Here is a 21,667-nt window from a genome sequence, read left to right on the forward strand (position 1 = left end):
TGTTTTGCCTTCCTCTGGTGTCAGTACTGGTTTCTCAGGGTCAGTGCCTAAAAAGCACATGCTTAAAATGGCAGAAGATTTGATTACTTTAATTAGAGGTTCTATGCCCCCTCCTGATAAGAGGCCCAGGGTAGAGCTAGAGTTGGAAAGTTTGGAGCAGGCCTCAGATGATTCAGAGTCTTCTGTGGAAGACATTCAAGATTTTCCTCCTTATTCGGATTCTGATGCAGAGGATTCCACTCCTTCTGCTTCTCCTCCTGAGGATTTTTCTTTTCAGAAACTTTACATTCCATGAGGGAGCATTTTAAGTGGGAAGGACAGGATTTCTCTGATTCTCGGAAAAGGCTTAGGGAATTTTTGTTTTTACCAGAGCATAGACCCTTAGCTATACCTCCAGTTTTGGATGTTGTTCAAGATGTTTTCTCGGAGGCTTCCCTTAATCCAGATTCTGTGCCTCCTGCCAGTCAAACCAGACAGGTATTACAGGGTGCCTGAGGCTCATAAATATCTGTATAAAAGTCCTAGGGCAGACCCAGAAACTATTAGTCAGGGGCCTAAGGGTGTTAGAGCTTCTGTTGTAAAAAATCCGGTTCCTCTAGATAAGGAAGCTAGAGCTTTGAATAGATGGGGTAAGAAGGTGTATATCTCTTCTACGTTAGCAATGAGGGCTTTAAATTGCCAGTTTCATATGTTGAAATATCAGAATTTCCTTCTCTCTCAGCTAAAATCTAAAGTGGATGCTTTAGCAGAGGGTATTGAGTGTAAAGAACTGCAGGATTTGGTACATGTCTCTGAACAGGTGGGCAAGCATTCTTTACAGTGTGGCTTTGATGCTTTACAGGCTTCTTCTAGGGTGGCTGCCACTGGTTCAGTTATTCGAAGGCACGCCTGGCTTAAGGATCAGAATTTGTCTGAGCATGTTAAGACTAGAATTCTGGATGCCCCATTTACAGTCTGAAGTTTTGTTTGGTCCTCCTGTAGAGTCCGTATTAAAGAAAATGGAGGACAAGGCTAAGTCTATGCAGACTGTTAAAGATTTTTTGCAGGTGCAACCTCCAAAGTTTAGTAGAAATTGGCCTACTAAAGGATGGACTTGCCCTTCTTCTGATTCTCAGTCTAGGGGCAGATCTAGACGTGGTAGGGGCAGAGCTCAGAGTTCCTTCAGACCTAGAACATGGAGTTCGCCTGCACAGTCTGCAGGTGAGGGCAGGGGCCAGTCCTTTCGTAAACAGGCCCAATGACCTGCATTTTCAGCTGCCAGATTCCTCTTGCCTGGCAGCTCCTTTGGGAGGAAAGTTAGCACTTTTCAAGCAAAACTGGCTTTTAGTCACCCAGGACAAATGGGTATTGGACATTATAAACCGAGGCTACAAGTTTTATTTCCATACATTGCCTCCTTTCAAAGGCATGCCAGATGTTCCTCCTCGGCAAAGGTTAGAGGCTCACAAACAGATTTCTTTACTTCTTCAAATGGGAGCTATACAGCCAGTTCCTCTGTCAGAAGTGGGCCTAGGATTTTATTCTCGCCTGTTTCTAGTTCCAAAGAAAGGGAACACGTGGAGACCGATTTTGGATTTATCTATCCTCAACACTTATCTGGACATTCCAAAGTTCAAGATGCTGACGTTACAACAGCTTTTACCTCTGTTGGGAAAAGACCACTGGATGGTAACTCTGGATCTCAAAGAGGCTTATCTTCATGTTCCTATCAGGCCCAGTTGCAGGAGGTACCTGCGTTTTCGAGCTGGAAATTTACATTATCAGTTCTCTGCATTGCCCTTTGGCTTATCTACTGCGCCCAGAGTGTTCACAAAGGTTCTGGCTCCAGTGATAGCCTTTTTCAGGTTAAGAGGAATACAGATTTATCCTTATTTGGACGATTGCCTGATTATTGCTCAAGACAAAGACAAACTTTTTCATCATCTACAATATGTGATGGTAGTGTTAAGATGCCTAGGGTATTCTGTGAACGAAACAAAGTCCAGTCTAGTACCCTCTCAGGACATGTGCTTTCTGGGTGTGAGACTGAATACAGCTTCCCAGATGGCTTTTTTGACCCCGGACAAACAAAGCAGCCTTTCTCTTTATTTCCATCAAATGTCTCTACGGTCCAGGCTGACTGCAAGGACAGTCCTTCAAGCCTTGGGGTTCATGGCATCTTGTATTCTGGTGCTTCCCAATGCCAAACTGCATATGAGGAAGCTTCAATGGTATCTCAAAAATGTATGGACACAACACTGCCAAGATCTAGACACTGTCATTCAGATAATACCTTGCATTCAGAAGGAATTTTTGTGGTGGGCTCAGGAATGTCACCTAAACAAGGGACTCTCTGTGACCCGACCAGAGGCGAGTCAGATTCTAACGACAGATGCCACGAACAAGGCTTGGGGAGCACACCTCAATGGAAAATGGGTGCAAGACACGTGGCCTGTCAGACTTCAACATTTGCATATCAACTTGAAGGAGATGTTAGCAGTCCAGTTTGCATTAATGGCTTTCAAGGATTTCCTTCACCCAGGGCAGGTGTTGATTCAAACAGACAACACTACTGTCATGTGGTACATCAACAAGCAAGGGGGAACCCATTCATACCCACTTTGCAGGCAAGCGATGATTTTGTGGGAGACTGCTCTCAGTTTACACCTCAATCTTCAAGCAAGGTTTCTGCCAGGAGCACAGAACTCCTTAGCAGATGTGTTGAGCAGACAGTTAGTGGATCCTCACGAGTGGAAATTGGATTCTCATGTATTCCAGCAGTTGACAGTGTTATGGGGGACTCCAGACATAGATCTGTTCGCTTCTCCACTAAATTACCAGTTGCCAAAGTTTTGCACAAAAAGGTTTCATCACACAGCTTGGAAGGTGGATGCTCTATCATTCAGTTGGAACAATCTTCATGTTTATGCCTTTCCACCTCTGCCTCTCCTCCCCAAGGTACTCTTGAAGGCCAGACAAGACAAACCATCCATGATTCTGATAGCACCGGATTGGCCTCGACAGCACTGGTACCCACTTCTGAGGAGTTTAGTAAGGGAGCCTCCATGGCCTCTACCTTTAATTCCGCATCTTTTGTCTCAGGAGGGCAGTCACTTCCTCAATGTCAGGATTCAGTCTCTGCATCTAACAGCTTGGCATATTCTGTTTTAGACCCTGGAGGGTTTCAGCTGCCAAAACAAGTTTTGAATGTTATTTTGGAGGCCAGAAGGCCTAGTACAAGGAAAGTTTATGCTGATAAATGGAGGAGATTTTTTATTTGGAGCAAAGAGAAGGATTTTGATGTTTCCAAGCCTAATTTAAGTGCTTCTCTTCAATATCTTACTGAGTTACTGGACAAAGGTTTGTCTTTCTCCTCTATAAAGATTCATGCTGCAGCCATTTCTGCTCACTATGATTGTGACCCTCCTTTATTCTCTCATCCTTTGTTTAAGCAATTTCTTAGAGGGCAAAGAACATAAGACCCCACGTAGAGCTCCTACTCCTGCTTGGGATCTCAATTTTGTGTTGGAAAAACTTACTCTACAACCTTTTGAGCCTGCAGCTACGGCCGAGTTAAAGTATTTGTCTTGGAAAACTGCCTTTTTGTTGGCCATTACTTCTGCAAGAAGGGTTTCTGAATTACAGGCCCTTATGGCAGTGGAGCCTTTCCTGATTTTTCATAAGGATAGGGTATCTTTGCGTACTAATCCTTCCTTTATGCCTAAAGTGGTTTCTAGTGTGGCCTTAAACCAAACTATTCATTTGCCTACTTTTTATGCAAACCCCCAAAATAAAGGGGAGAAGATTTTGCATACTTTGGATATTCACAGGCAGTTGCGTTATTATTTGAGCAGAACCAAGGAGTTCAGACAGTCTCAGCAGTTGTTTGTTTCTTTTGCTTTGGGTTCTCAGGGTAAACCTGTTTCAAAACAAACTATTTCTAAGTGGATTGGGTTTTGTATTTCTTTCTGTTATTCCCATCATGGCAAGGAGATTCCGGCTGGGATCAGACCTCATTCCACTAGAGCTACTGCCACCTCTACTGCCTTTCTAAGGGGGGTAGCTACAAAAGATATTTTGGAAGCAGCTACTTGGAGTTCAGTACATACTTTTTCTAAGCATTACCACCTTCCTCTTTATTCTAAGTCTAGGGCTGGATTTGCCACTGCAATATTACAGGGCATTTTAGCAGCCCCTAATGCTTTATGATTTTGCCATCCTCCCTTTCCCGTTGCTTTGGGATTCTACCCATAAGTAAGGACTGCAGCAATGTGAGATGAAGAACATAGTACAGTTTTGTACCTACCATAAATGTAGATGTTCGTAGATCCACATTGCTGCAGTCCAATTTACCCTCCCTCCTTCCCCTCTGTAGTTTGGCATGGTTATATGGTTTGTGTGATGGTTGTTGTTGGGCCTGTTTTTGGGAGGTATTCTGTTTTTGGCTGTGGCCTTTCTTTTTAGGGCCTTCTGACATCTGGGGCAAGAAAAGACTGAGGATATGACGTCGGTCATGCGCTTTTATACCCTGACGCTCTGATGTCAGATCTGAGCGCCCATGACCGACGTCAGCCTAATACTTTGGTATTCGGGCCGACCGAGGACAGCGGACTACCCATAAGTAAGGACTGCAGCAATGTGGATCTTCGAACATCTACATTTATGGTAGGTACAAAACTGTACTTTTCATTCCATGTGCCTTCAATTTTGCATTCCATTCGCCTGTCCTGTGCTAAAGTACTAGCTCAGAGTCTGCCACTAATGCCACCTTGTCTGCATACAGCAACTTTGTTGATCTATCCCCCTCAACCTATTTGCTAATGTAGTCGATCACCAGTATGAACAGCAGTGGGCCCAAAGCTGAACCCGGTGTACACCCACTCTCACTGGGAATTCCTCACTGTTTGTACTTGAGCAATTGAGTCCTTGTACATAGCCTGCACTAATTTTACCAGTGTTTCTGGGGCTTCAAACTATCACAGTACTGCCCAGATCAGCTTTCTTGGGACCTTGTCATATGCTTCCTCCAAGGGTAGGAATGCCCAGTTAGACAGCTCCTCATTTCTAGCTTCTCAACCATCTGTCTCATTGCAAACATCAGGTCAGTTGTGCTGCATCCTGATCTTAATCCAAACTGCTCATCTCCTGTCTTACATTCTACTACTCTGTGTATCCGTTTATCAGTCACCCTCTCCAGAACTTTCATGCAGTGTGATAGGAGTTTGATGCCTCTGTACTGCCCACAGTTGTGGATGTCCCCTTTGTTCTTGTACACTTGTGAGTATGCTTATTCTCTAGTCATCTGGGATATGCCTTTCTCTCCATACTAGTGTTAGTGCCCTCAGGAGCCATTTCTCCCCTAGCTGTTCTTACTTCTTGTAGGGTGGGGTCCTCCTCTTCTCTCATCGTAGGCTGTTTCTGGGGCAGTACAGCTTCTTTGGGATTTTCTTCACTCAGAAGCTGCTGGAATAATTGCTTGACTAACCAAGATAATTTCTTCTGGCATTATCTTTGTAATTACATACAGTATAATCCCCCTCCCACAAATTCTAATTATTTAAGTATTAATTAAAGACTTTTAAAAATATAATAATTTCGAATATACACATCAAGACTTTATTTGAAACTATAATTCCTTTTAGTATCACTAGATTTTTTAATAAATTACATAGCCATATCTTTATTAGTTGGGAATCTAAAATTTTTTTTGTTAAGTGTTTTAAAGATTTGAAAGTCAAAGAGCTGCAGTAACTTATTGAATTTAATTTAGATCCTCAAGATTGGATATTAATACAAAATGTGAAAACACAGACTCAAGAATTGTGTGTATCCCTTTCTTACTCACACTTTAAAGAAATTCCTTAAGTAATACATATTTTCCACAAAAATTATATACAGTGATTTTAAAACTGACCATTTAATTTCACAACTTTATACAATTTTAATAAAATATAAAATGTAATTTCTAAATTATGGAACCATATTACATTAGGTCATTAGGGCGGCGTAAGAGTGAAAGGGAAGGTCTACAAGAGGGTAGTGAGACCAGCTATGTTATATGGGTTGGAGACAGTGGCATTGACAAAAAGGCAGGAGTTTGAGCTGGATGTGGCAGAGTTAAAGATGTTAAGATTTGCACTGGGTGTGATGACAGGATTAGGAATAAGTATATTAGAGGGTCAGCCCTGGTTGGAAGGTTTGGAGAGAAAGCCAGAGAGGCTAGATTACGTTGGTTTGGACATGTGTTGAGGAGGGATGCTGAGTATATTGGGAAAAATATGCTAAGGATGAAGCTACCAGGTAACAGGAAAAGAGGAAGGCCTAAGATAAGGTTTATAGGTTCATAGGTTCATACTAGGCTATCTGCCCTAGGGCATTTATAAGCCTAGCCAGAGTGTGTATGGCTTTCGCCACCCATATTAAATTAATTTTGCTATGCCCTTTTTCAAGGTTAGTGTACTGTGCCTCTGTCTAACAGTGACACAGAAGTGATACCTGGGGTAAACCTACGATCTCCCATCCACTCATCAAGATTCCTCTTGAAGAGAGTCAATGAAGGACTCTGCCTAACCTGGACTGGGATTTTATTCGAGTGAGGGGAGCCTCTGGGTTATGAATCTGTACCTCCAGCATGTCCTATTTATTTCAGTGCTGAGGTTCAAGTCCCTCGAGCGCGTAGCTCGATGGGATTTGGATTTTCTGAGGTGCAGCATGTCCATTAATTCCGGGTTGGACATGGCTTTATACATCAGGCACAGATCGCCTCTGAGCAGGCGGTATGCCACAGAGTAGAGCTGGAGTTTCTTTAACCGGGCAGCATACGGCATCTGTTTGAGCCCCTTGATCCTCTTGATGAGATACTTTTGGAGTCTTTCCAGTTGCTGCAGGTGTCTGGTAAGGTACATCCCAAAAGGGGCATTGTACTCAATTATGGGCCTGATGGGGGATGAGTAAAGAGGCACGATGACCTCCCCTGATCTAGATGTGAATCCCTTCATGATTAGGTGGGCTATATAAAATGTTTTTCTAACCACTTTGGCCACGTGGTTGTCATATGAGAGATTGCTATCAACTTGGGTCCTCAGGTCCCTAATTACTTCTTCTATACTTAATGGATTACCACCTATGTGGTAATTTGTGGGCACTTTGTTTTTGCCAAAGGGGATGACTATACACTTTTTGGCGTTTAGCTTGAGGCCATGGCTCTGGCACCAGTTGTCTGTTTCTATGATGCCCTTTTGGAGGATGCTTGTGTTGGCTGGAGAGTCTATTATGACGCCCAGTTTGCAGTCATCTGCGAACTTGGTCAGCTACAGTCCTTCCATGTTGGCCTGTACCTCCGAGAAATATATACCAAACAAGAGAGGTCCCAGGACTGAGCCTTGTGGGACGCCACTTGTAACTGGTTTGGAGTCTGACATGGCTCCAGCTATTCTAACCATGTGGGTTCTGTCCTTCTGACAGTTTGCAACCCATCTAGTGACATAGGGGTTTATATTTAAGCTTGTGAGCTTATCTATAATGCCCGAGTGGGGTATTGTATCAAAGGCTTTTGCGAGGTCCAGGTAGGCTGTGTGGACCACCTTCCCCTTGTCAATGGCCTTGGTGACTGTTTCAAAGAAATCGACCAGGTTCAAGAGGCAGGATCTGCCCTTAAAGCTGAACTGGGTAGGATCCAGTGTCTGCAGGTCCCCAATATCTTTATTTATGAGGTCCATGATGATCCTTTCCATAGCTTTGCAGACCAAGCTAGTGAGACTTATGGGGCGATAGTTTCCAGGATCCGTTGAGGCACCACCTTTGTGGAGAGGGACCACTGTTGCTGTACGCCACTCTTTGGGTACATATCCTTTAGTAAGGCTGAGTATTGAACAGTAGTTTTAGGTTTGGGTTTAGCTCTTCTTGGAGTTCATGTAGGACGCAGCCCGGGACACCGTCTGGTCCCATTGATGCTGTGTTTCTTGCTTTGGAGAGGGCAGCTCTTACCTGAGCATCTGAGATGTCAGGGGGGCAGCACTCTGCTGGGATAGATATTAGCCCTTTTGGTGGGGAGGGGGGGAGGAGAAGTTTGCGCAGAACCTGTCATCTAGGATGTTGGCAATGTCTGTGGGTTTGGTGTATTTTTTGTCATTTTGGACTAATTCTGAGCATATCTGGGAATTCCCACCCAGGTTCCTAACATAACTAAAGAAAGCCTTGTGATTATCCTTCGTGTCCTGTGCAATTTTTCTCTCGAAGTTGGCCTGAGACGATTTTATGAGTGCCCGTAGTTTTTTGCTAATACTGATCAGATGCCTTCCCTTTTTGGGATTTTGCTCTATCTTGTAGTAGCTTCCTCCTTCTATTATATAGTTTGTTTATGGCTGGGGTCCACCAGACAGGACATCTGCCTTTGGAGGATTGGGTCTTGGTTTTATTTGGGATTGCATGATCCATGCATTCCTGAAGGTGTTCATAGAATGTGTTTATAAAGGATTTTGCGGTCTGGGCCGTATTATCCACAGGCCCGGGGGCTTTGAAGGATTCCAACTTGGTTTTGAGGAGTGTGAAATTTGCTTTAGAGAAGTTTTTCACTGTGGTTTTCTGGGCATGGGGTGGGGTCGGGATGTGAATATCCAGTGAGATTAGTTTATGGTCTGATCTTACCAGTGAGGGATACACTTCTGGTCTGGAGCATAGAGTTCCCATGTTGGTGATGATCAGGTCCAGTATGTTTTCCCCTCTTGTGGGAGTGGTAACAAGTTGTTCCATAGCATTTGAGTTTATAAATTCTAGGAACCTTTGGGCTAGGGTGTTGGAGCTAGAGTAATGCTCCCAGTCTATGGTTGGGTAGTTGAAGTCACCCAATATAATGGTGTTTGGAGAGACCTTCATATTTTCCAGTGTTCTCAGGAAGGCCGAGTGGGGTTCCCGGGTTTGGGAGGGTGGTCTGTAGCAGGCTATAAACTGGAAGGCAGTTTTACCCACTGTTAGTTGCACATGGATAGTCTCTGATGCTTCGTGCTGTGCCACCAACCTGGAGGTGTGGGTATCTTTGACAATATTGATACTCCCCTCCTTTTGTGGTTCGGTCCAAGTTTTGGGGCGAAAAGCATGGTATGAGGTATAACCTGGTAGTGCTGGGGTGCTCTCGAGAGCCTTGAACCAGGTTTCTGTTACTGCACAGATATCGATGTTCTCCATGCTAAGGAGAGTTTCGAGTGCGTGCATCTTGAGGTTTAGACTTCTGGCGTTGAGTAGCATTACTCTTAGTTTCTTATCCCTTGTGATACCTATGGAGGTGGGTTTGTCTTTTGAGCCTTGCCTAAAAAAGGCACTATGGGGGTAGCAAGAGCCTTTGCCAATATCTGAAAGCCCAGGGGTGACAGGTGTAAGCCGTCCCTAGCGAAGCATCGTGGCTTGTCGAGCATGTCATCCCAGGCTGACAGGCATTGGATCCCCTTTGAATGACGCCAATACTTAAGCCAATTGTTGAAATTGATAATCTTGTCTTCATACTGTGGCATCATTCTTGGTGAGAGTAAGATGCTACTCAAGGTCAGGGTCATACCGGCCTGGGCTACATGTTCAGAGAGCTCCTCTATGTCTCTTTTCATGTAGTCCAGGGAGGTACGTCTCAGGTCATTCACACCAGCATGGAGAATGACTGAGTCATATTTGTACTTGCCTTGGAGTGACCTGAGTGCTTGTGTTATGTGGCGGATCCTAGCGCCCGACAGGCAGCTCACCGTGACCTTCTCCTTGTTCAGCCTGATGAGTGGGACGTCAGTGTGCCTGATGATAGTCACCTATTACAAGTGTATCAGGTGTGTTGTTTAGCCTTAAGGGCCGTGACTGTTCGGCACACTGGCTTTGTGAGCTATGTGTTGCACATGTTTTGTTTTGGGATATGCCTGTGGTTGGTGTGGCAGAGCAAGATGCAGAGGACAGGAAGAAATGGAAACAGATGATCCGCTGTGGTGACCCATAACGGGAACAGCCGAAAGAAAATTATGATTAGGGCGGCCGCGGTGGTGTAGTGGTTAACGTTGCCGCCTCACAGCAAGAGGTTCTCTGGTTCGATCCTCAGCTGGGGTGCCTTCTGTGCGGAGTCTGCATGTCATCCCTGTGGTCGCATGGGTTTCCTCCGGGTGCTCTGGTTTCCTCCCACATCCCAAAGACATGCTGTAGGTGGATTGGACACTCTAAATTGGCCCTAGGTGTGAGTGCGTGTGTTTGTGTGCCTTCTGTGAAAGGTTGGGCGCCAGGCTGGCAACTCAACACTGTAAAACTCCACTGCTGTGGTGACCCCTAACCGGGAAAAGCCGAAAGAAGAATTACATTAGGTCATTCTTATTTTATCTCTGAAACCAAATCTCAAATATTATCTTCTTCTAAACACCCCTCTTGACCTCATAATTGGCAATAATTTATATGGAAAGTTTTACATAGAGCATTTTTAACTCCAAATAAAATGGCTAAATTTAATGTCAATAGCCATATACTCTGTTGGAGATGTCTGCAGGAATGTAATGCTGATTGGTTTTGTATTTTTTTTTTTGATTGTCCTCCTTTAAAATTATTTTGGTGCTATATAAATGATTTCTTGAAAGCTTTATTTTCAGATGCTTTCTCTTTATCTAAATTTTTAATATTTTTTAATGTATGTGATATTTGTGATTTGAAATTTTAAAATCTTTTTCTTTTATGGACTGTACTTGCAGTTGCAAGGAAATGTATTCCTAAGAAATGGAGAACCACCAAACTACCTTCTTTTAAGGATTTTTTAAACTTCTTAAAATAAACAGCCTTCAGAGAATCCAAAGTAAGAGAACAAAGAATTCATCCCAAGCCATTCACCAATAATCCTTGGTCGAACGTGATAACTCTTATTAACTTTTAACAACAGAGTGTTGTCTCGGATATCTAAAGAATTAAAAAGATGAATGATAGAAAAGAAGAAACTCACTGGAACATAAACTCCATTTTGGAATTCAGCCCTTTGTATATATTGTATGTAGTTTTATTGGGGCTATATTACGCTATCGAATACTTGCAGCATCAAACGTTATATGGTCGACACCATATGTTAGAAGTTGTAAATATTCGAAAATTAAAGCGGAAATTTCCGTAGAGAAGATTTCCATTTATTGCACTGTAGTTGGTATATATAAAGAGCGGGGTGTGGGGGGTGCAGGGGGGCTTGCACCCCCCCCCCCCATGCTTAAAACGTTCAGTTAAGTTTTTCCTTTTTTTTAATTTTTTTTTTGGTTTTATTTTCGAATGTTTACAACTTCGAACATATGGTGTCGACCATATAATGTTCGATGTTGTAACTGTTTGATAATGTAATATAGACCCATTTTATTTACCATTTGTAATTGATATATTACTATTACCATTTTTCATTATATTAATTGAATATTTATTATTTGAAAAATAACAGTAAGGTTTCTTTGAGAAAAGATTTTGACCCTTAGTATTCCATTGTAGAACCTTCCAAGTATAGAGTACTACTGAAAAAAAATAATAATGCAGTTTAACCAAATAAAATTCTGTATACAATACTGGACAGATAAAAGTATCCTTGAAAGGATGCTAATTACTGATAGTCTTCTACAGACAAAACAGTATGCACAGAATTCCACACAGAAAATTTAACTGTTCACCTTGTCAGTGACTTTCTCATTGTTCTTTTTTCGCAGATTATGTTTGGTCCAGATATTTTTGCACAAATGTGCCATTTATGAAAATTGCTTTTTGGCTAAACATTTTAGATCAGTTGTGTGTCGCACAATGCATATATACCCATGCATTTTATATATTTAAAAGATATATGTATGTATTCTTTTATACATCTAAGAATTGAACTTCAGCAGGAGTGCAAGACCTAAGCTAGAATCCCTAACTTGGCATCTCGCATTGTAAAGGTCTAATTGTGTAAATTGTTTAAAGCAATGCAATTTCCAATATAAAAAGCAGCAATAACAAACGCAACCGGCATAGCTCAGTGTCTTAGATGTGTGGATGAAGAGAGGACCAGAACGAAAGACATTTGTTGATGGAGAAGGCAGAACTAGTTTGAGCTGGATAATAATTGCAAGGCAATTACTAAGTGCCTTTTTCAGAACACAATCTACCAGCAAGATTTAATCACTGAATATCCATAATATTTTAGTTTGTTTGCTGTTATAAAGACCTTATTGGAATTTTTTTAATGATGTGAGTGATCTTTTATATTAATGTAAATGATTTGCATAAAATGAGTCTGCATGTTTCCCTGTATGATATGTTTTCTGAATAGAGCCATATAATAAAAAGATCTACTACTTTTGATATCTTTTAAACCCCTACAGGATTGTCCAAACCATGGCTTCAAACCGGGCATGAAGTTGGAAGCTGTAGATCTAATGGAACCCCGGCTGATCTGTGTTGCCACAGTAAAGAGAGTAGTTAACAGGCTCCTGCGGATTCACTTTGATGGCTGGGATGAGGATTATGACCAGTGGGTAGATTGTGAGTCGCCCGATATCTATCCAGTGGGCTGGTGTGAACTCATAGGATATCAGCTTCAACCACCAGTGGAACCAGGTAATTTAGAAGCAATACAAAACATCTTATAAGTGTATGATCCATTTAATACATAACGTCAGGATTGTGCAGAATTTGCATCAAAGTTTTTAATGTTTTAAGGCTACTTCTGTTTATGCCTTCTGTTTTTAATTCATTATTTTCTGCACAGTTTTTATTATTTTTTTTTTATTATTACCAGGATAGTGACCTGATTTAAATGGATCCATTTCACTACCTTGGAATATGCAGTCTAGATACTGTAATGCAAAGAAGCATAAACAGAGCTCTAAATGATAAAAACATAAAAATACTCTGAAGGGTATAGAGTTATTTTGCAAGTAAGTAAATAAGCATAGTGGATATGATATGTGTTATGCTTGTCTGCTGGTTGCTGTAATCATGTCTTTGTAGCCTATTTATATCTGCATAAAATTTTGCAAAGCTCATAAGAAGCTAAACTTGTATCATTTCCTTAAAAGGGAAAAATACTGCAAGTGAACTGCAAGTTGACTGCTGACTGAAGAATATAATTTCGAAATGTTTAGTGAATAGGAAAAAGAGAGCTGACCAAAAGCAAAGAATAATTTAAGAGGCTGGCTTTCAGATCAAACTGAGACTGGTAAAGAATTGTCAGTTTATGGGATATCAGAGATTACTGTATTAGACATGGGTGAGAGATAGTTATCCAGTGGTATAGACAGTGAAACAGTAGAAGTACAGGGGAGGAAAATTAAAGAAAAGGAGGGGCTGTTATGAAAGCTAGTACCTGGGGGGGAACATAGGTGGGGTCTGGTAGATTGTTGCTGGGGCTGAAAAATAGGATGTAGTTTTAATAAAGCTGGTAGAGGGAGGATGGTGAACTCTAGTCCTCTGATCCTTGCAGAGATTCACAACACCTTCTCTTTATAAATGCACTCCCCAGTACACTCATTATTGAAGGCGATCATCAGGCAGTGGCTTGGTGAACAGAATGTCCCCCCCCCCCCCAAAAAAGAAAAACACACTGAATACCATCTCTCCTTAGAGGGATTATGGGCTGTGTGCATTTTGCTTCGATCATCTTCACCCTCCAGGGTAAGCAGGACTGTACTCCCCTACAGACTCTATCATATGCTGAAGTTGGTAGTTGCATTCAGGTAAGCTGGCTATTCATCGAGGGCTTTTGCTTAAGTTGTGTATGTCCTTTGCATGCTGTGTGAGGTCTCCAAGTATTACATGTGCACTTGGCATTGTGAGGGCTTGTCTCTCACTTAAATTAGTGATTTTACTCCAGTAGTCCAATCCCTTGTAGGCAGATACCTCCATCATTCTTCAATCTGTACCAAGTAATGTAGATGGGAGAGCACATGCTGGGGGCATACCTCTTAACTTAAGAAATCTGGGCAAACCCGAAATAATGGCAAGACAAAGGCACAAAAACAGGGACATATTTTAAAAATCTCTTATAAACCTAGAAAGTTAGAATAACAGGATTTTGTGTAGCATACATTTTTTGAAGGATATGAAGTCTGAAAGTCAAAGTATGTGTTTATTTAGTGACTGTAATCCTTAGTGATTTGCCAAAGAACAACAAATGTTAAGAAAAGACCAAAAAAATATGAGGCAAAAATCCAGACAGTTGAGGTATGACTGGGGGACACATTTTCAGTCTTCCTCTAGTGGAGATGAACAGACTCTACAGTGTCATTACTCTCCTTCAGCCTCCCCGCTACACCATAATGCCAGCCAAACTAGCTAAGAAACTTCTAGCTTACCCATCTGACTGAAATGACAGCACAGACATTGGTGTCTGTCCCACTACTTAGAAAACTTATTTAGCACATTAGGAAGCTACTGTACTTAACCTCAAGCCTGTAAGACATCTGGATGATACCTCATAGTTGTGTGATTATTTTCAACAGATGTTTTTTTTCTGTACTCCAAGGCAAAGAGACCTATTATTGGGATGTCATATTTATCGAAATGAACCAGGTTTGTTTTGAAAAGAGAGTACAACCAGACTCGCCTGTCCCATTCCACAAAGTTCTCTCTATCTCTCATACCAGTGTAATCAAGGTTTGGATTTGTCCTTTATTAAAGTGAACATTTTAACCATCTTCTGTATCCATGTGGATTCCCATATTGCTTTCCTCACAGCCTTTAAAAAGAGTCTGAAAGGAATCCTCCATTTGTGAACATGTAGACACCCAATTTCTCCTGCCTAAGGCCAGACTAATTAACTGTGCCTCTGTTTCAGCATTCAGCACAGCTGAATTTGGATACCTGCTTTGTCATACTCTTTCTGGTACCACTCAGGAGAATCTGAGTTGCATGCTGTGATGTATGTGATATTTGCTTTATCTTCTCGAAGTAGAGGGTGTCCTAGAAGACTAACCCTCATTTCTTCAGTTTTTTTTTTTTGCTTAGTGATTTATGATTCTTCCTTCACCCAGTCCACCCATTTAGCAGTCTTCCATCCAGTGCCTGGGGAAAGGAAAAGAAAATTTTACATGTTATGGATGTTCGTAGACAAGTGGGGTATTACGTTAAATGAACCAAGGACATCAAACAAAACAGGCCAATTGTCTGTTTCATTATCACAGGCAAACAAGGGCAGCTACTTACTAAGCCACTTTTCACATGACTGGCAAATTGTAATACTTTCTGTTATAACATTTGTGACAACACCATGACTGGGCAACTCCTAAACCAGTTAGATCAGCTACTGCCACTCCCTCCTTCGTTAAGAATGATTCTGCCCAGAGTATTTCTGTGGCTGCTACATGGATGTCCTCTCGTACTTTCTGTAATCACTACTGATTACATTTAAAGCCATAGAAGTATGACAAGTTTACTACTAATGTTTTGTAGCGCATGCTGTAGACCATCCACACATGTTTTGAGGGTTAGGTACTACTCTCCTGGATATTATGTGTCTGTTTACCTGTATCTGAAGCAGTGATCATTATGATGGATATAGTACAGTTGTTTGAGGGTCCTTACCATAACCATAGATGTTTGAATGGAAGCTCATTGCTGTAAGAGGGGTTCTTACAGTCCCCAGGTACTACCTGTAGAGTCATGCCTGTCAAAATCAGTATATATATATTTCAAACATTAGACCATCTGGGCATATATGTGAAGATATTGTAGTGCTTAACCATATGATGTGTGTAGCACCTTTTTTTTCTTCACTTGCTTATGATTAGGTGTGCTCAATTGTTTTATTTCCAAGTTTTGGGGTACATTTAAGATTTTAGGGTAGTGTGCGTATTCTCAACATTCTTGCTTTCCATATAGTCTAACAATGAATCCGAAAGACGTAAAAGTGCCAAAAACCACAAGTAATACGTAAAACAAACACTGCCAAACACCACAATCTCAACCAGTACTTTATTGGAGGACACAGTAAAAATGAAAAACAAACACAAATTGAGCGCTTTCTTCCCTTACACAGGGATTTCATCAGAATCAGTAATCCACCATTTAATTAATCATTATGTAGTTCCCCCCATGAGTAATTCATTAGTTGCTTCCTTCTTACTTAAAGTTATATTAAATACTTACAAGGAAACCTGTAATGTATCAAACTATAAAAATTAAGAAATCCTAAAACATACTGTAAGGTGCCAAGTGGAATCCCATGTGCAAACCCATCCACTTAAATACCATACATTTAAAATACATATGAAATACATATAAAAACACTTATAAAACACTTTAAAAACATTTTGAGAAACATTTAAACACTTTACCAATGGTAAACTATTCTATATAAATCCACATATCTAATAACACACATATATATATATATATATATATATATATATATATATATATATATGTAACAAAAAACCCGTACCAATGAACATATTCAATGTCTAACTTTTTGGAACAGCTGCTAAAAGGTATTCTATATGGTAACTATATAAATACTTCACAAAATTCTTACCAATATTATTTAAAAACTAAAAAATCATCTAAACAACCTATCCTGAAATCGAAAATTGTGTAGTGAAATGTTGGAACCATCCATAGGTTAAAAAATGTATCTAAAATCAATCCCTACTGGATCAGTAATAAATAAATAAATAATGAATAAATATATATATTTTTCCTACAAGTATATATCTTAACTGACTAAAGCTGCCTTCTTATTTAAAATTGGCTTAATGGATATCCTTTCATTCATTCCTGGGGCTTGACTAGCTTTTGTAGTCTTATTTGCCACCTAACCTCTCTTTCTTCTATGTGACTTCTAACCCCCCCCCCCGGGGTTGAGTAAAACTTTTTCAATTATACCAAATTTGAACCCACTACACCTCTTATACAAGCGAGAATGTTTGTACAGGGCATTATTTGTATTGCATGTGGCGATCTGATACGTGTGTTCATAGATTCTGTCCCTAAGCCTTCTCTCCGTTTTTCCCACATAGAAACTGGGACAGCCAACACACTTAGCTAAATAGATCACCTCGACTGTCTGACAATTGCCCCTCTTGAAGTAGATTTGAGTTTTTAAGGTGTTTTCTAACTCATTTAATTCCTCTAACTGTATGTGTTTACACTATGAACAGGACCCACACCTATAAGTTCCAATTCTATCCGTTTTCCTTGGAGATGTTTCAGAACATTTTTTTCAAATTTGCCCCTGTCTTAAACACAAAGTTAGACCTATCTCGTACTATGGACCATAATTTTGAATTGTTCCTTAATGTTGCCCAATTGTTAACTACAATCCTTTTCACCTCTTCTGCCATAGTTGAATTAAGGAACTACCATAGCCTTCTCAAATTCTTTTGAGTCTTCCCTAGCTTCCTCCATTTCCTGATTGTCTTTCAATCCCTGTGGGTTCCCCAATAGGGGTTTGTATTCCCACCATTCTTTTTTGACATAGTCTAAATTTTCTTGCAACATTTTATTGGGGTCCCCACTCTCTCGAAAACTTTCTACTTTTTGTAATTCTTCTTCCACATCTACTTTGTGTGATGTCATACGTGCAACTCTGATGAGTTGCCCTTTAATAGTACTTTTTTCTGATGGGGGGATGACTACTAGAATACTCTAAATATGTGTTGCTGAAGGTAGGTTTTCTATATGTTTTGGATCTAAAACCGTTTCATCCTTTGTAATGACAGTATCTAAATAATTGATCCTTTCCTTATTATGGGCATACGTAAATTGAAGAAATTATGTCGTCCTATTCAAAAAGTCAACAAACTTTTCTATCCCATCTTCTGTACCTTTCCAAAGAATGAATACATTGTCCAAAATTCTAACATACAGTTTCAAATGTGCCTTGTATTCACTTGTAAACACACACTTTCTTTCCCACTCCAACAAAACTAAGTTTGCAAGATGCCCCCATGGCTACACCCTTATGTTGCTTGAAGTACTCACCTTCAAAAAAATATATAATTATGGTCCAATACCACCTCCATGAATTCATTCCATAATAAATAAATTCTGTCCTCAGATAGGATAGTATTATTGACCATAGTATTATTGACCATACCTGATCTAAAGTACTCAAGGCCTTCTTCCTTGGGAATCGAGGTGTATAAATTTGATATGTCAATGGTTAAAAAGTGTAAATCCTGGTGTCAGTGTCCCTTGTAATCTCCCTAAAAAATCCCAGGAATCTTTAATTATGTGTTCTGCATTAACAATCATCTTCTTTAACCATTTGTTTATCACTACTCCAAATGGGTATGTTTTGGAACCCCTCTCTGAAACTATAGGTCTAAAAGCTAATTTGTCCAACCCTTTGAGCATTTTAGGGATTCCAAATATAGTTGCCACTGTAGGATTCTTAACTTTCAAAAAGTCGAAAGGTTCTCCTGATATCATTCCTTCATTAAGATATTCATCTAGATAAAAGTCGATTCTGTTGTGACTAATATTAACCTCATTTATGGAGGATAAGTGGCACGTTAATGAGCCTTTCAAAATTTCAAAGATATCTTGAGAATATTGTATGGCATCATAAATCACTGTACGCCCCTCCCTTGTCTGGACACATTAATCTTAACACTTCTATCATTTCTAACAGTGTTCAACACTTTAAATTCTTCACTTGATAGGTTCCATCTCTTAAATGCATTATTTTCCCTACCTTTTAATTTGTAAACATCTTCCATAATCGCTTTTTCCATAATATTCAGGGTAGGTTCTAGGGGGTGAGTTTATATTACTTCTCTTTTTCAAATCTTTATTCACATATTTGGAGGCCTTTTCATCCTTGTTTTTATCTTGAAATGTGTACACCAAATTTAGTTTTCTCACAAATTTCTTTAATTCTACTATAGTCTCAATGTAGTCAAAAATTTTTGTTGGGCGCAAACTTCAATCCTTTCATACACAAGGAAAAATTTCCTTACTCAGTTTTATACCTGCATAGTTAAAAATATGATATCCTTTGTAATTACAGATAACACCATCTTCTAGTATTTCTCCTTCTACAGAATTTCCTACCATTTTTCATTGTACCTGCACTTGTTTTGATTGTGATTGTAATTCCTCCACTCCCCTTGGTGCCTCTCCTCTTGGTCTAGGCCCACCTCCCAGTGTTGATGGTACTGAAAAGCCTGCGGTTCATATGCTTTCCCCTCGTATCCTCCACCATAAGCCCCCTTCTTGGGGAATCTATCCTGGTATCTACCTCTGTTGGATCTATAAAAGTCCCCTTCATTCCCATTTGGTCTACTCTTCTTAGTGCCCCTAAAGTTATAAGCCTTATTATCTTTATATCCCTTTACATTTTTTTTTTACATTTTTTTGTTGAAATTACCCATTTGGAGTAGTGATAGACAAATGGTTAAAGAAGACGATTGTTAATGCAGAACACATAATTAAAGATTCCTGGGATTTTTAGGGAGATTACAAGGGACAATTTTTGGCACCAGGATTTACACTTTTTAACCATTGCCATATCAAATTTATACACCACGATTCCCAAGAAAGAAGGCCTTGAGTACTTTAGATCAAGTGTGGTCAATAATACTACCCTATCTAAGGACAGAATTTAATTATGGAATTCATGGAGGTGGTATTGGACCATAATTATATATTTTTTGAAGGTGAGTACTTCAAGCAACATAAGGGTGTAGCCATGGGGGGTGTCTTGCACCCCCGTTTATGCAAACTTAGTTTTGTTGGAGTGGGAAAGAAAGTATGTGTTTACAAGTGAATACAAGGCACATTTGAAATTGTATGTTAGATTTTTGGACGGTGTATTCATTCTTTGGAAAGGTCCAGAAGATGGGATAGAAAAGTCTGTTGACTTTTTGAATAGGACGACATAATTTCTTCAATTTACGTATGCCCTTAATAAGGAAAGGATCAATTACTTAGATACTGTCATTACAAAGGACGAAGAGGGGTTTAGATCCAAAACATATAGAAAACCCACCTTCAGCAACTCGTATTTAAAGTATTCTAGTAGTCATCCCCCCCCATCAGAAAAAAAAAGTATTATTAAAGGGCAACTCATAGGGCGGCCACGGTGGTGCAGTGGTTAGCATTACCGCCTCACAGCAAGAGGTTCTCCGGTTCGATCCCCGGCTGGGGTGCCTTCTGTGCGGAGTCTGCATGTCCTCCCTGTGGTCGCGTGGGTTTCCTCCGGGTGCTCCGGTTTCCTCCCACATCCCAAAGACATGCTGCAGGTGGATTGGACACTCTAAATTGGCCCTAGGTGTGCGTGTGAGTGTGCCTTCTGTGGAAGGTTGGGCGCCGGGCTGGCAACTCGACACCGTAAAAACTCCACTGCCATTCAATGTGCGGACAAGGTGATCCGCTGTGGCGACCCCTGACAGGGAAAAAGCCGAAAGAAGTAGAAGAAGAAGATTAAAGGGCAACTCATCAGAGTTGCACATATGACATCACACAAAGAAGATGTGGAACAAGAATTACAAAAAGTAGTAGAACTTTTTCGAGAGAGAGGGTACCCCAATAAAATGTTGCAAGAAAATTTAGACTATGTCAAAAAAGAATGAGGTGGGGAATACATACCCCTTTTGGGGGAACCCACAAGGATTGAAAGACAATTAGGAAATGGAGGGAGTTAGGGAAGACTCAAAATAATTTGAGAAGGCTATGGTAGTTCCTTATTCAAATATGGCAGAAGAGGTGAAAAGGATTGTAGTTAATAATTGTGCAATATTAAGAAACAATTCAGTATTATGGTCCATAGTAGGAGACAGGCCTAGCTTTGTGTTTAAGACGGGGGCAAATTTGAAAAAATGTTTTGAAACACCTCCAAGGAAAATAGATAGAAGTGGAACTTATAGGTGTGGGTACAGTTAGAGGAATCAATTGAGTTAGAAAACACCTTAAAAACTCAAATTTACTTCGAGGGGCAACTGTCAGACAGTATGGTGATCTATTTAGCAAAGTGTGTAGGCTGTCCCAGTTTCTATGTGGGGAAAAACGGAGAGAAGGCTTAGGGACAGAATCTATGAACACACGTATCAGATCGCCACATCCAATACAAATAATGCCCTGTACAAACATTCTTGCCTGTGTAAGAGGTGTAGTGGGTTAAACTTTGGTATTGTTGTGAAAGTTTTACTCAACCCCAGGGGGGGAGATTTTAGAAGTCACATAGAAGAGAGATTAGGTGGCAAATAAGACTACAAGCTAGTCAAGCCCCAGGATTGAATGAAATGATATCCATTAAGCCAATTTTAAATAAGGCAGCTTTAGTCAGTTAAGATATATACTTGTAGGAGAAATATATATATATATATATATATATATATTTATATTTATTTTATTTTATTTATTTATTTATTATTGATCCAGTAGGGATTGATTTTAGATACATTTTTTAACATATGGATGGTTCCAACATTTCACTACACATAATTTTCCAGATAGATTTCAGGATAGGTTGTTTAGATGATTTTTTTAGTTTTTAAATAATATTAGTAAGAATTTTTTGAAGTATTTATATAGTTACCATATAGAATACCTTTTAGCAGCTGTTCCAAAAAGTTAGACATTGAATATGTTCTTCATTGGTACTATGTTTTAGGATTTCTTCATTTTATAGTTTGATACATATAATAAGGTTTCCTTGTAAGTATTTAATATAACTTTAAGTAAGAAGGCAGCAACTAGTTAATTATTCATGGGGGGGACTATATAATGATTAATT

The 21,667-nt window shown here is 40.1% G+C and overlaps 1 protein-coding gene across 1 annotated transcript in view; it reads left to right on the forward strand.

The window, feature by feature from the left end:
- Positions 1-21,667, forward strand: part of L3MBTL2 (L3MBTL histone methyl-lysine binding protein 2) — a 1,942,600-nt gene that overhangs the window by 1,650,708 nt on the left and 270,225 nt on the right. Inside the window, exon 15 of the mRNA XM_044087125.1 lies at positions 12,280-12,549. Coding sequence (XP_043943060.1) covers positions 12,280-12,549 — 270 coding nt within the window. The remainder of the gene's footprint in view (positions 1-12,279; positions 12,550-21,667) is intronic.

The sequence above is a fragment of the Protopterus annectens genome, chromosome 1.part1, assembly GCF_019279795.1.
Source record: "Protopterus annectens isolate FY-2018-M chromosome 1.part1, PAN1.0, whole genome shotgun sequence".
Classification (NCBI taxonomy): domain Eukaryota; kingdom Metazoa; phylum Chordata; order Ceratodontiformes; family Protopteridae; genus Protopterus; species Protopterus annectens.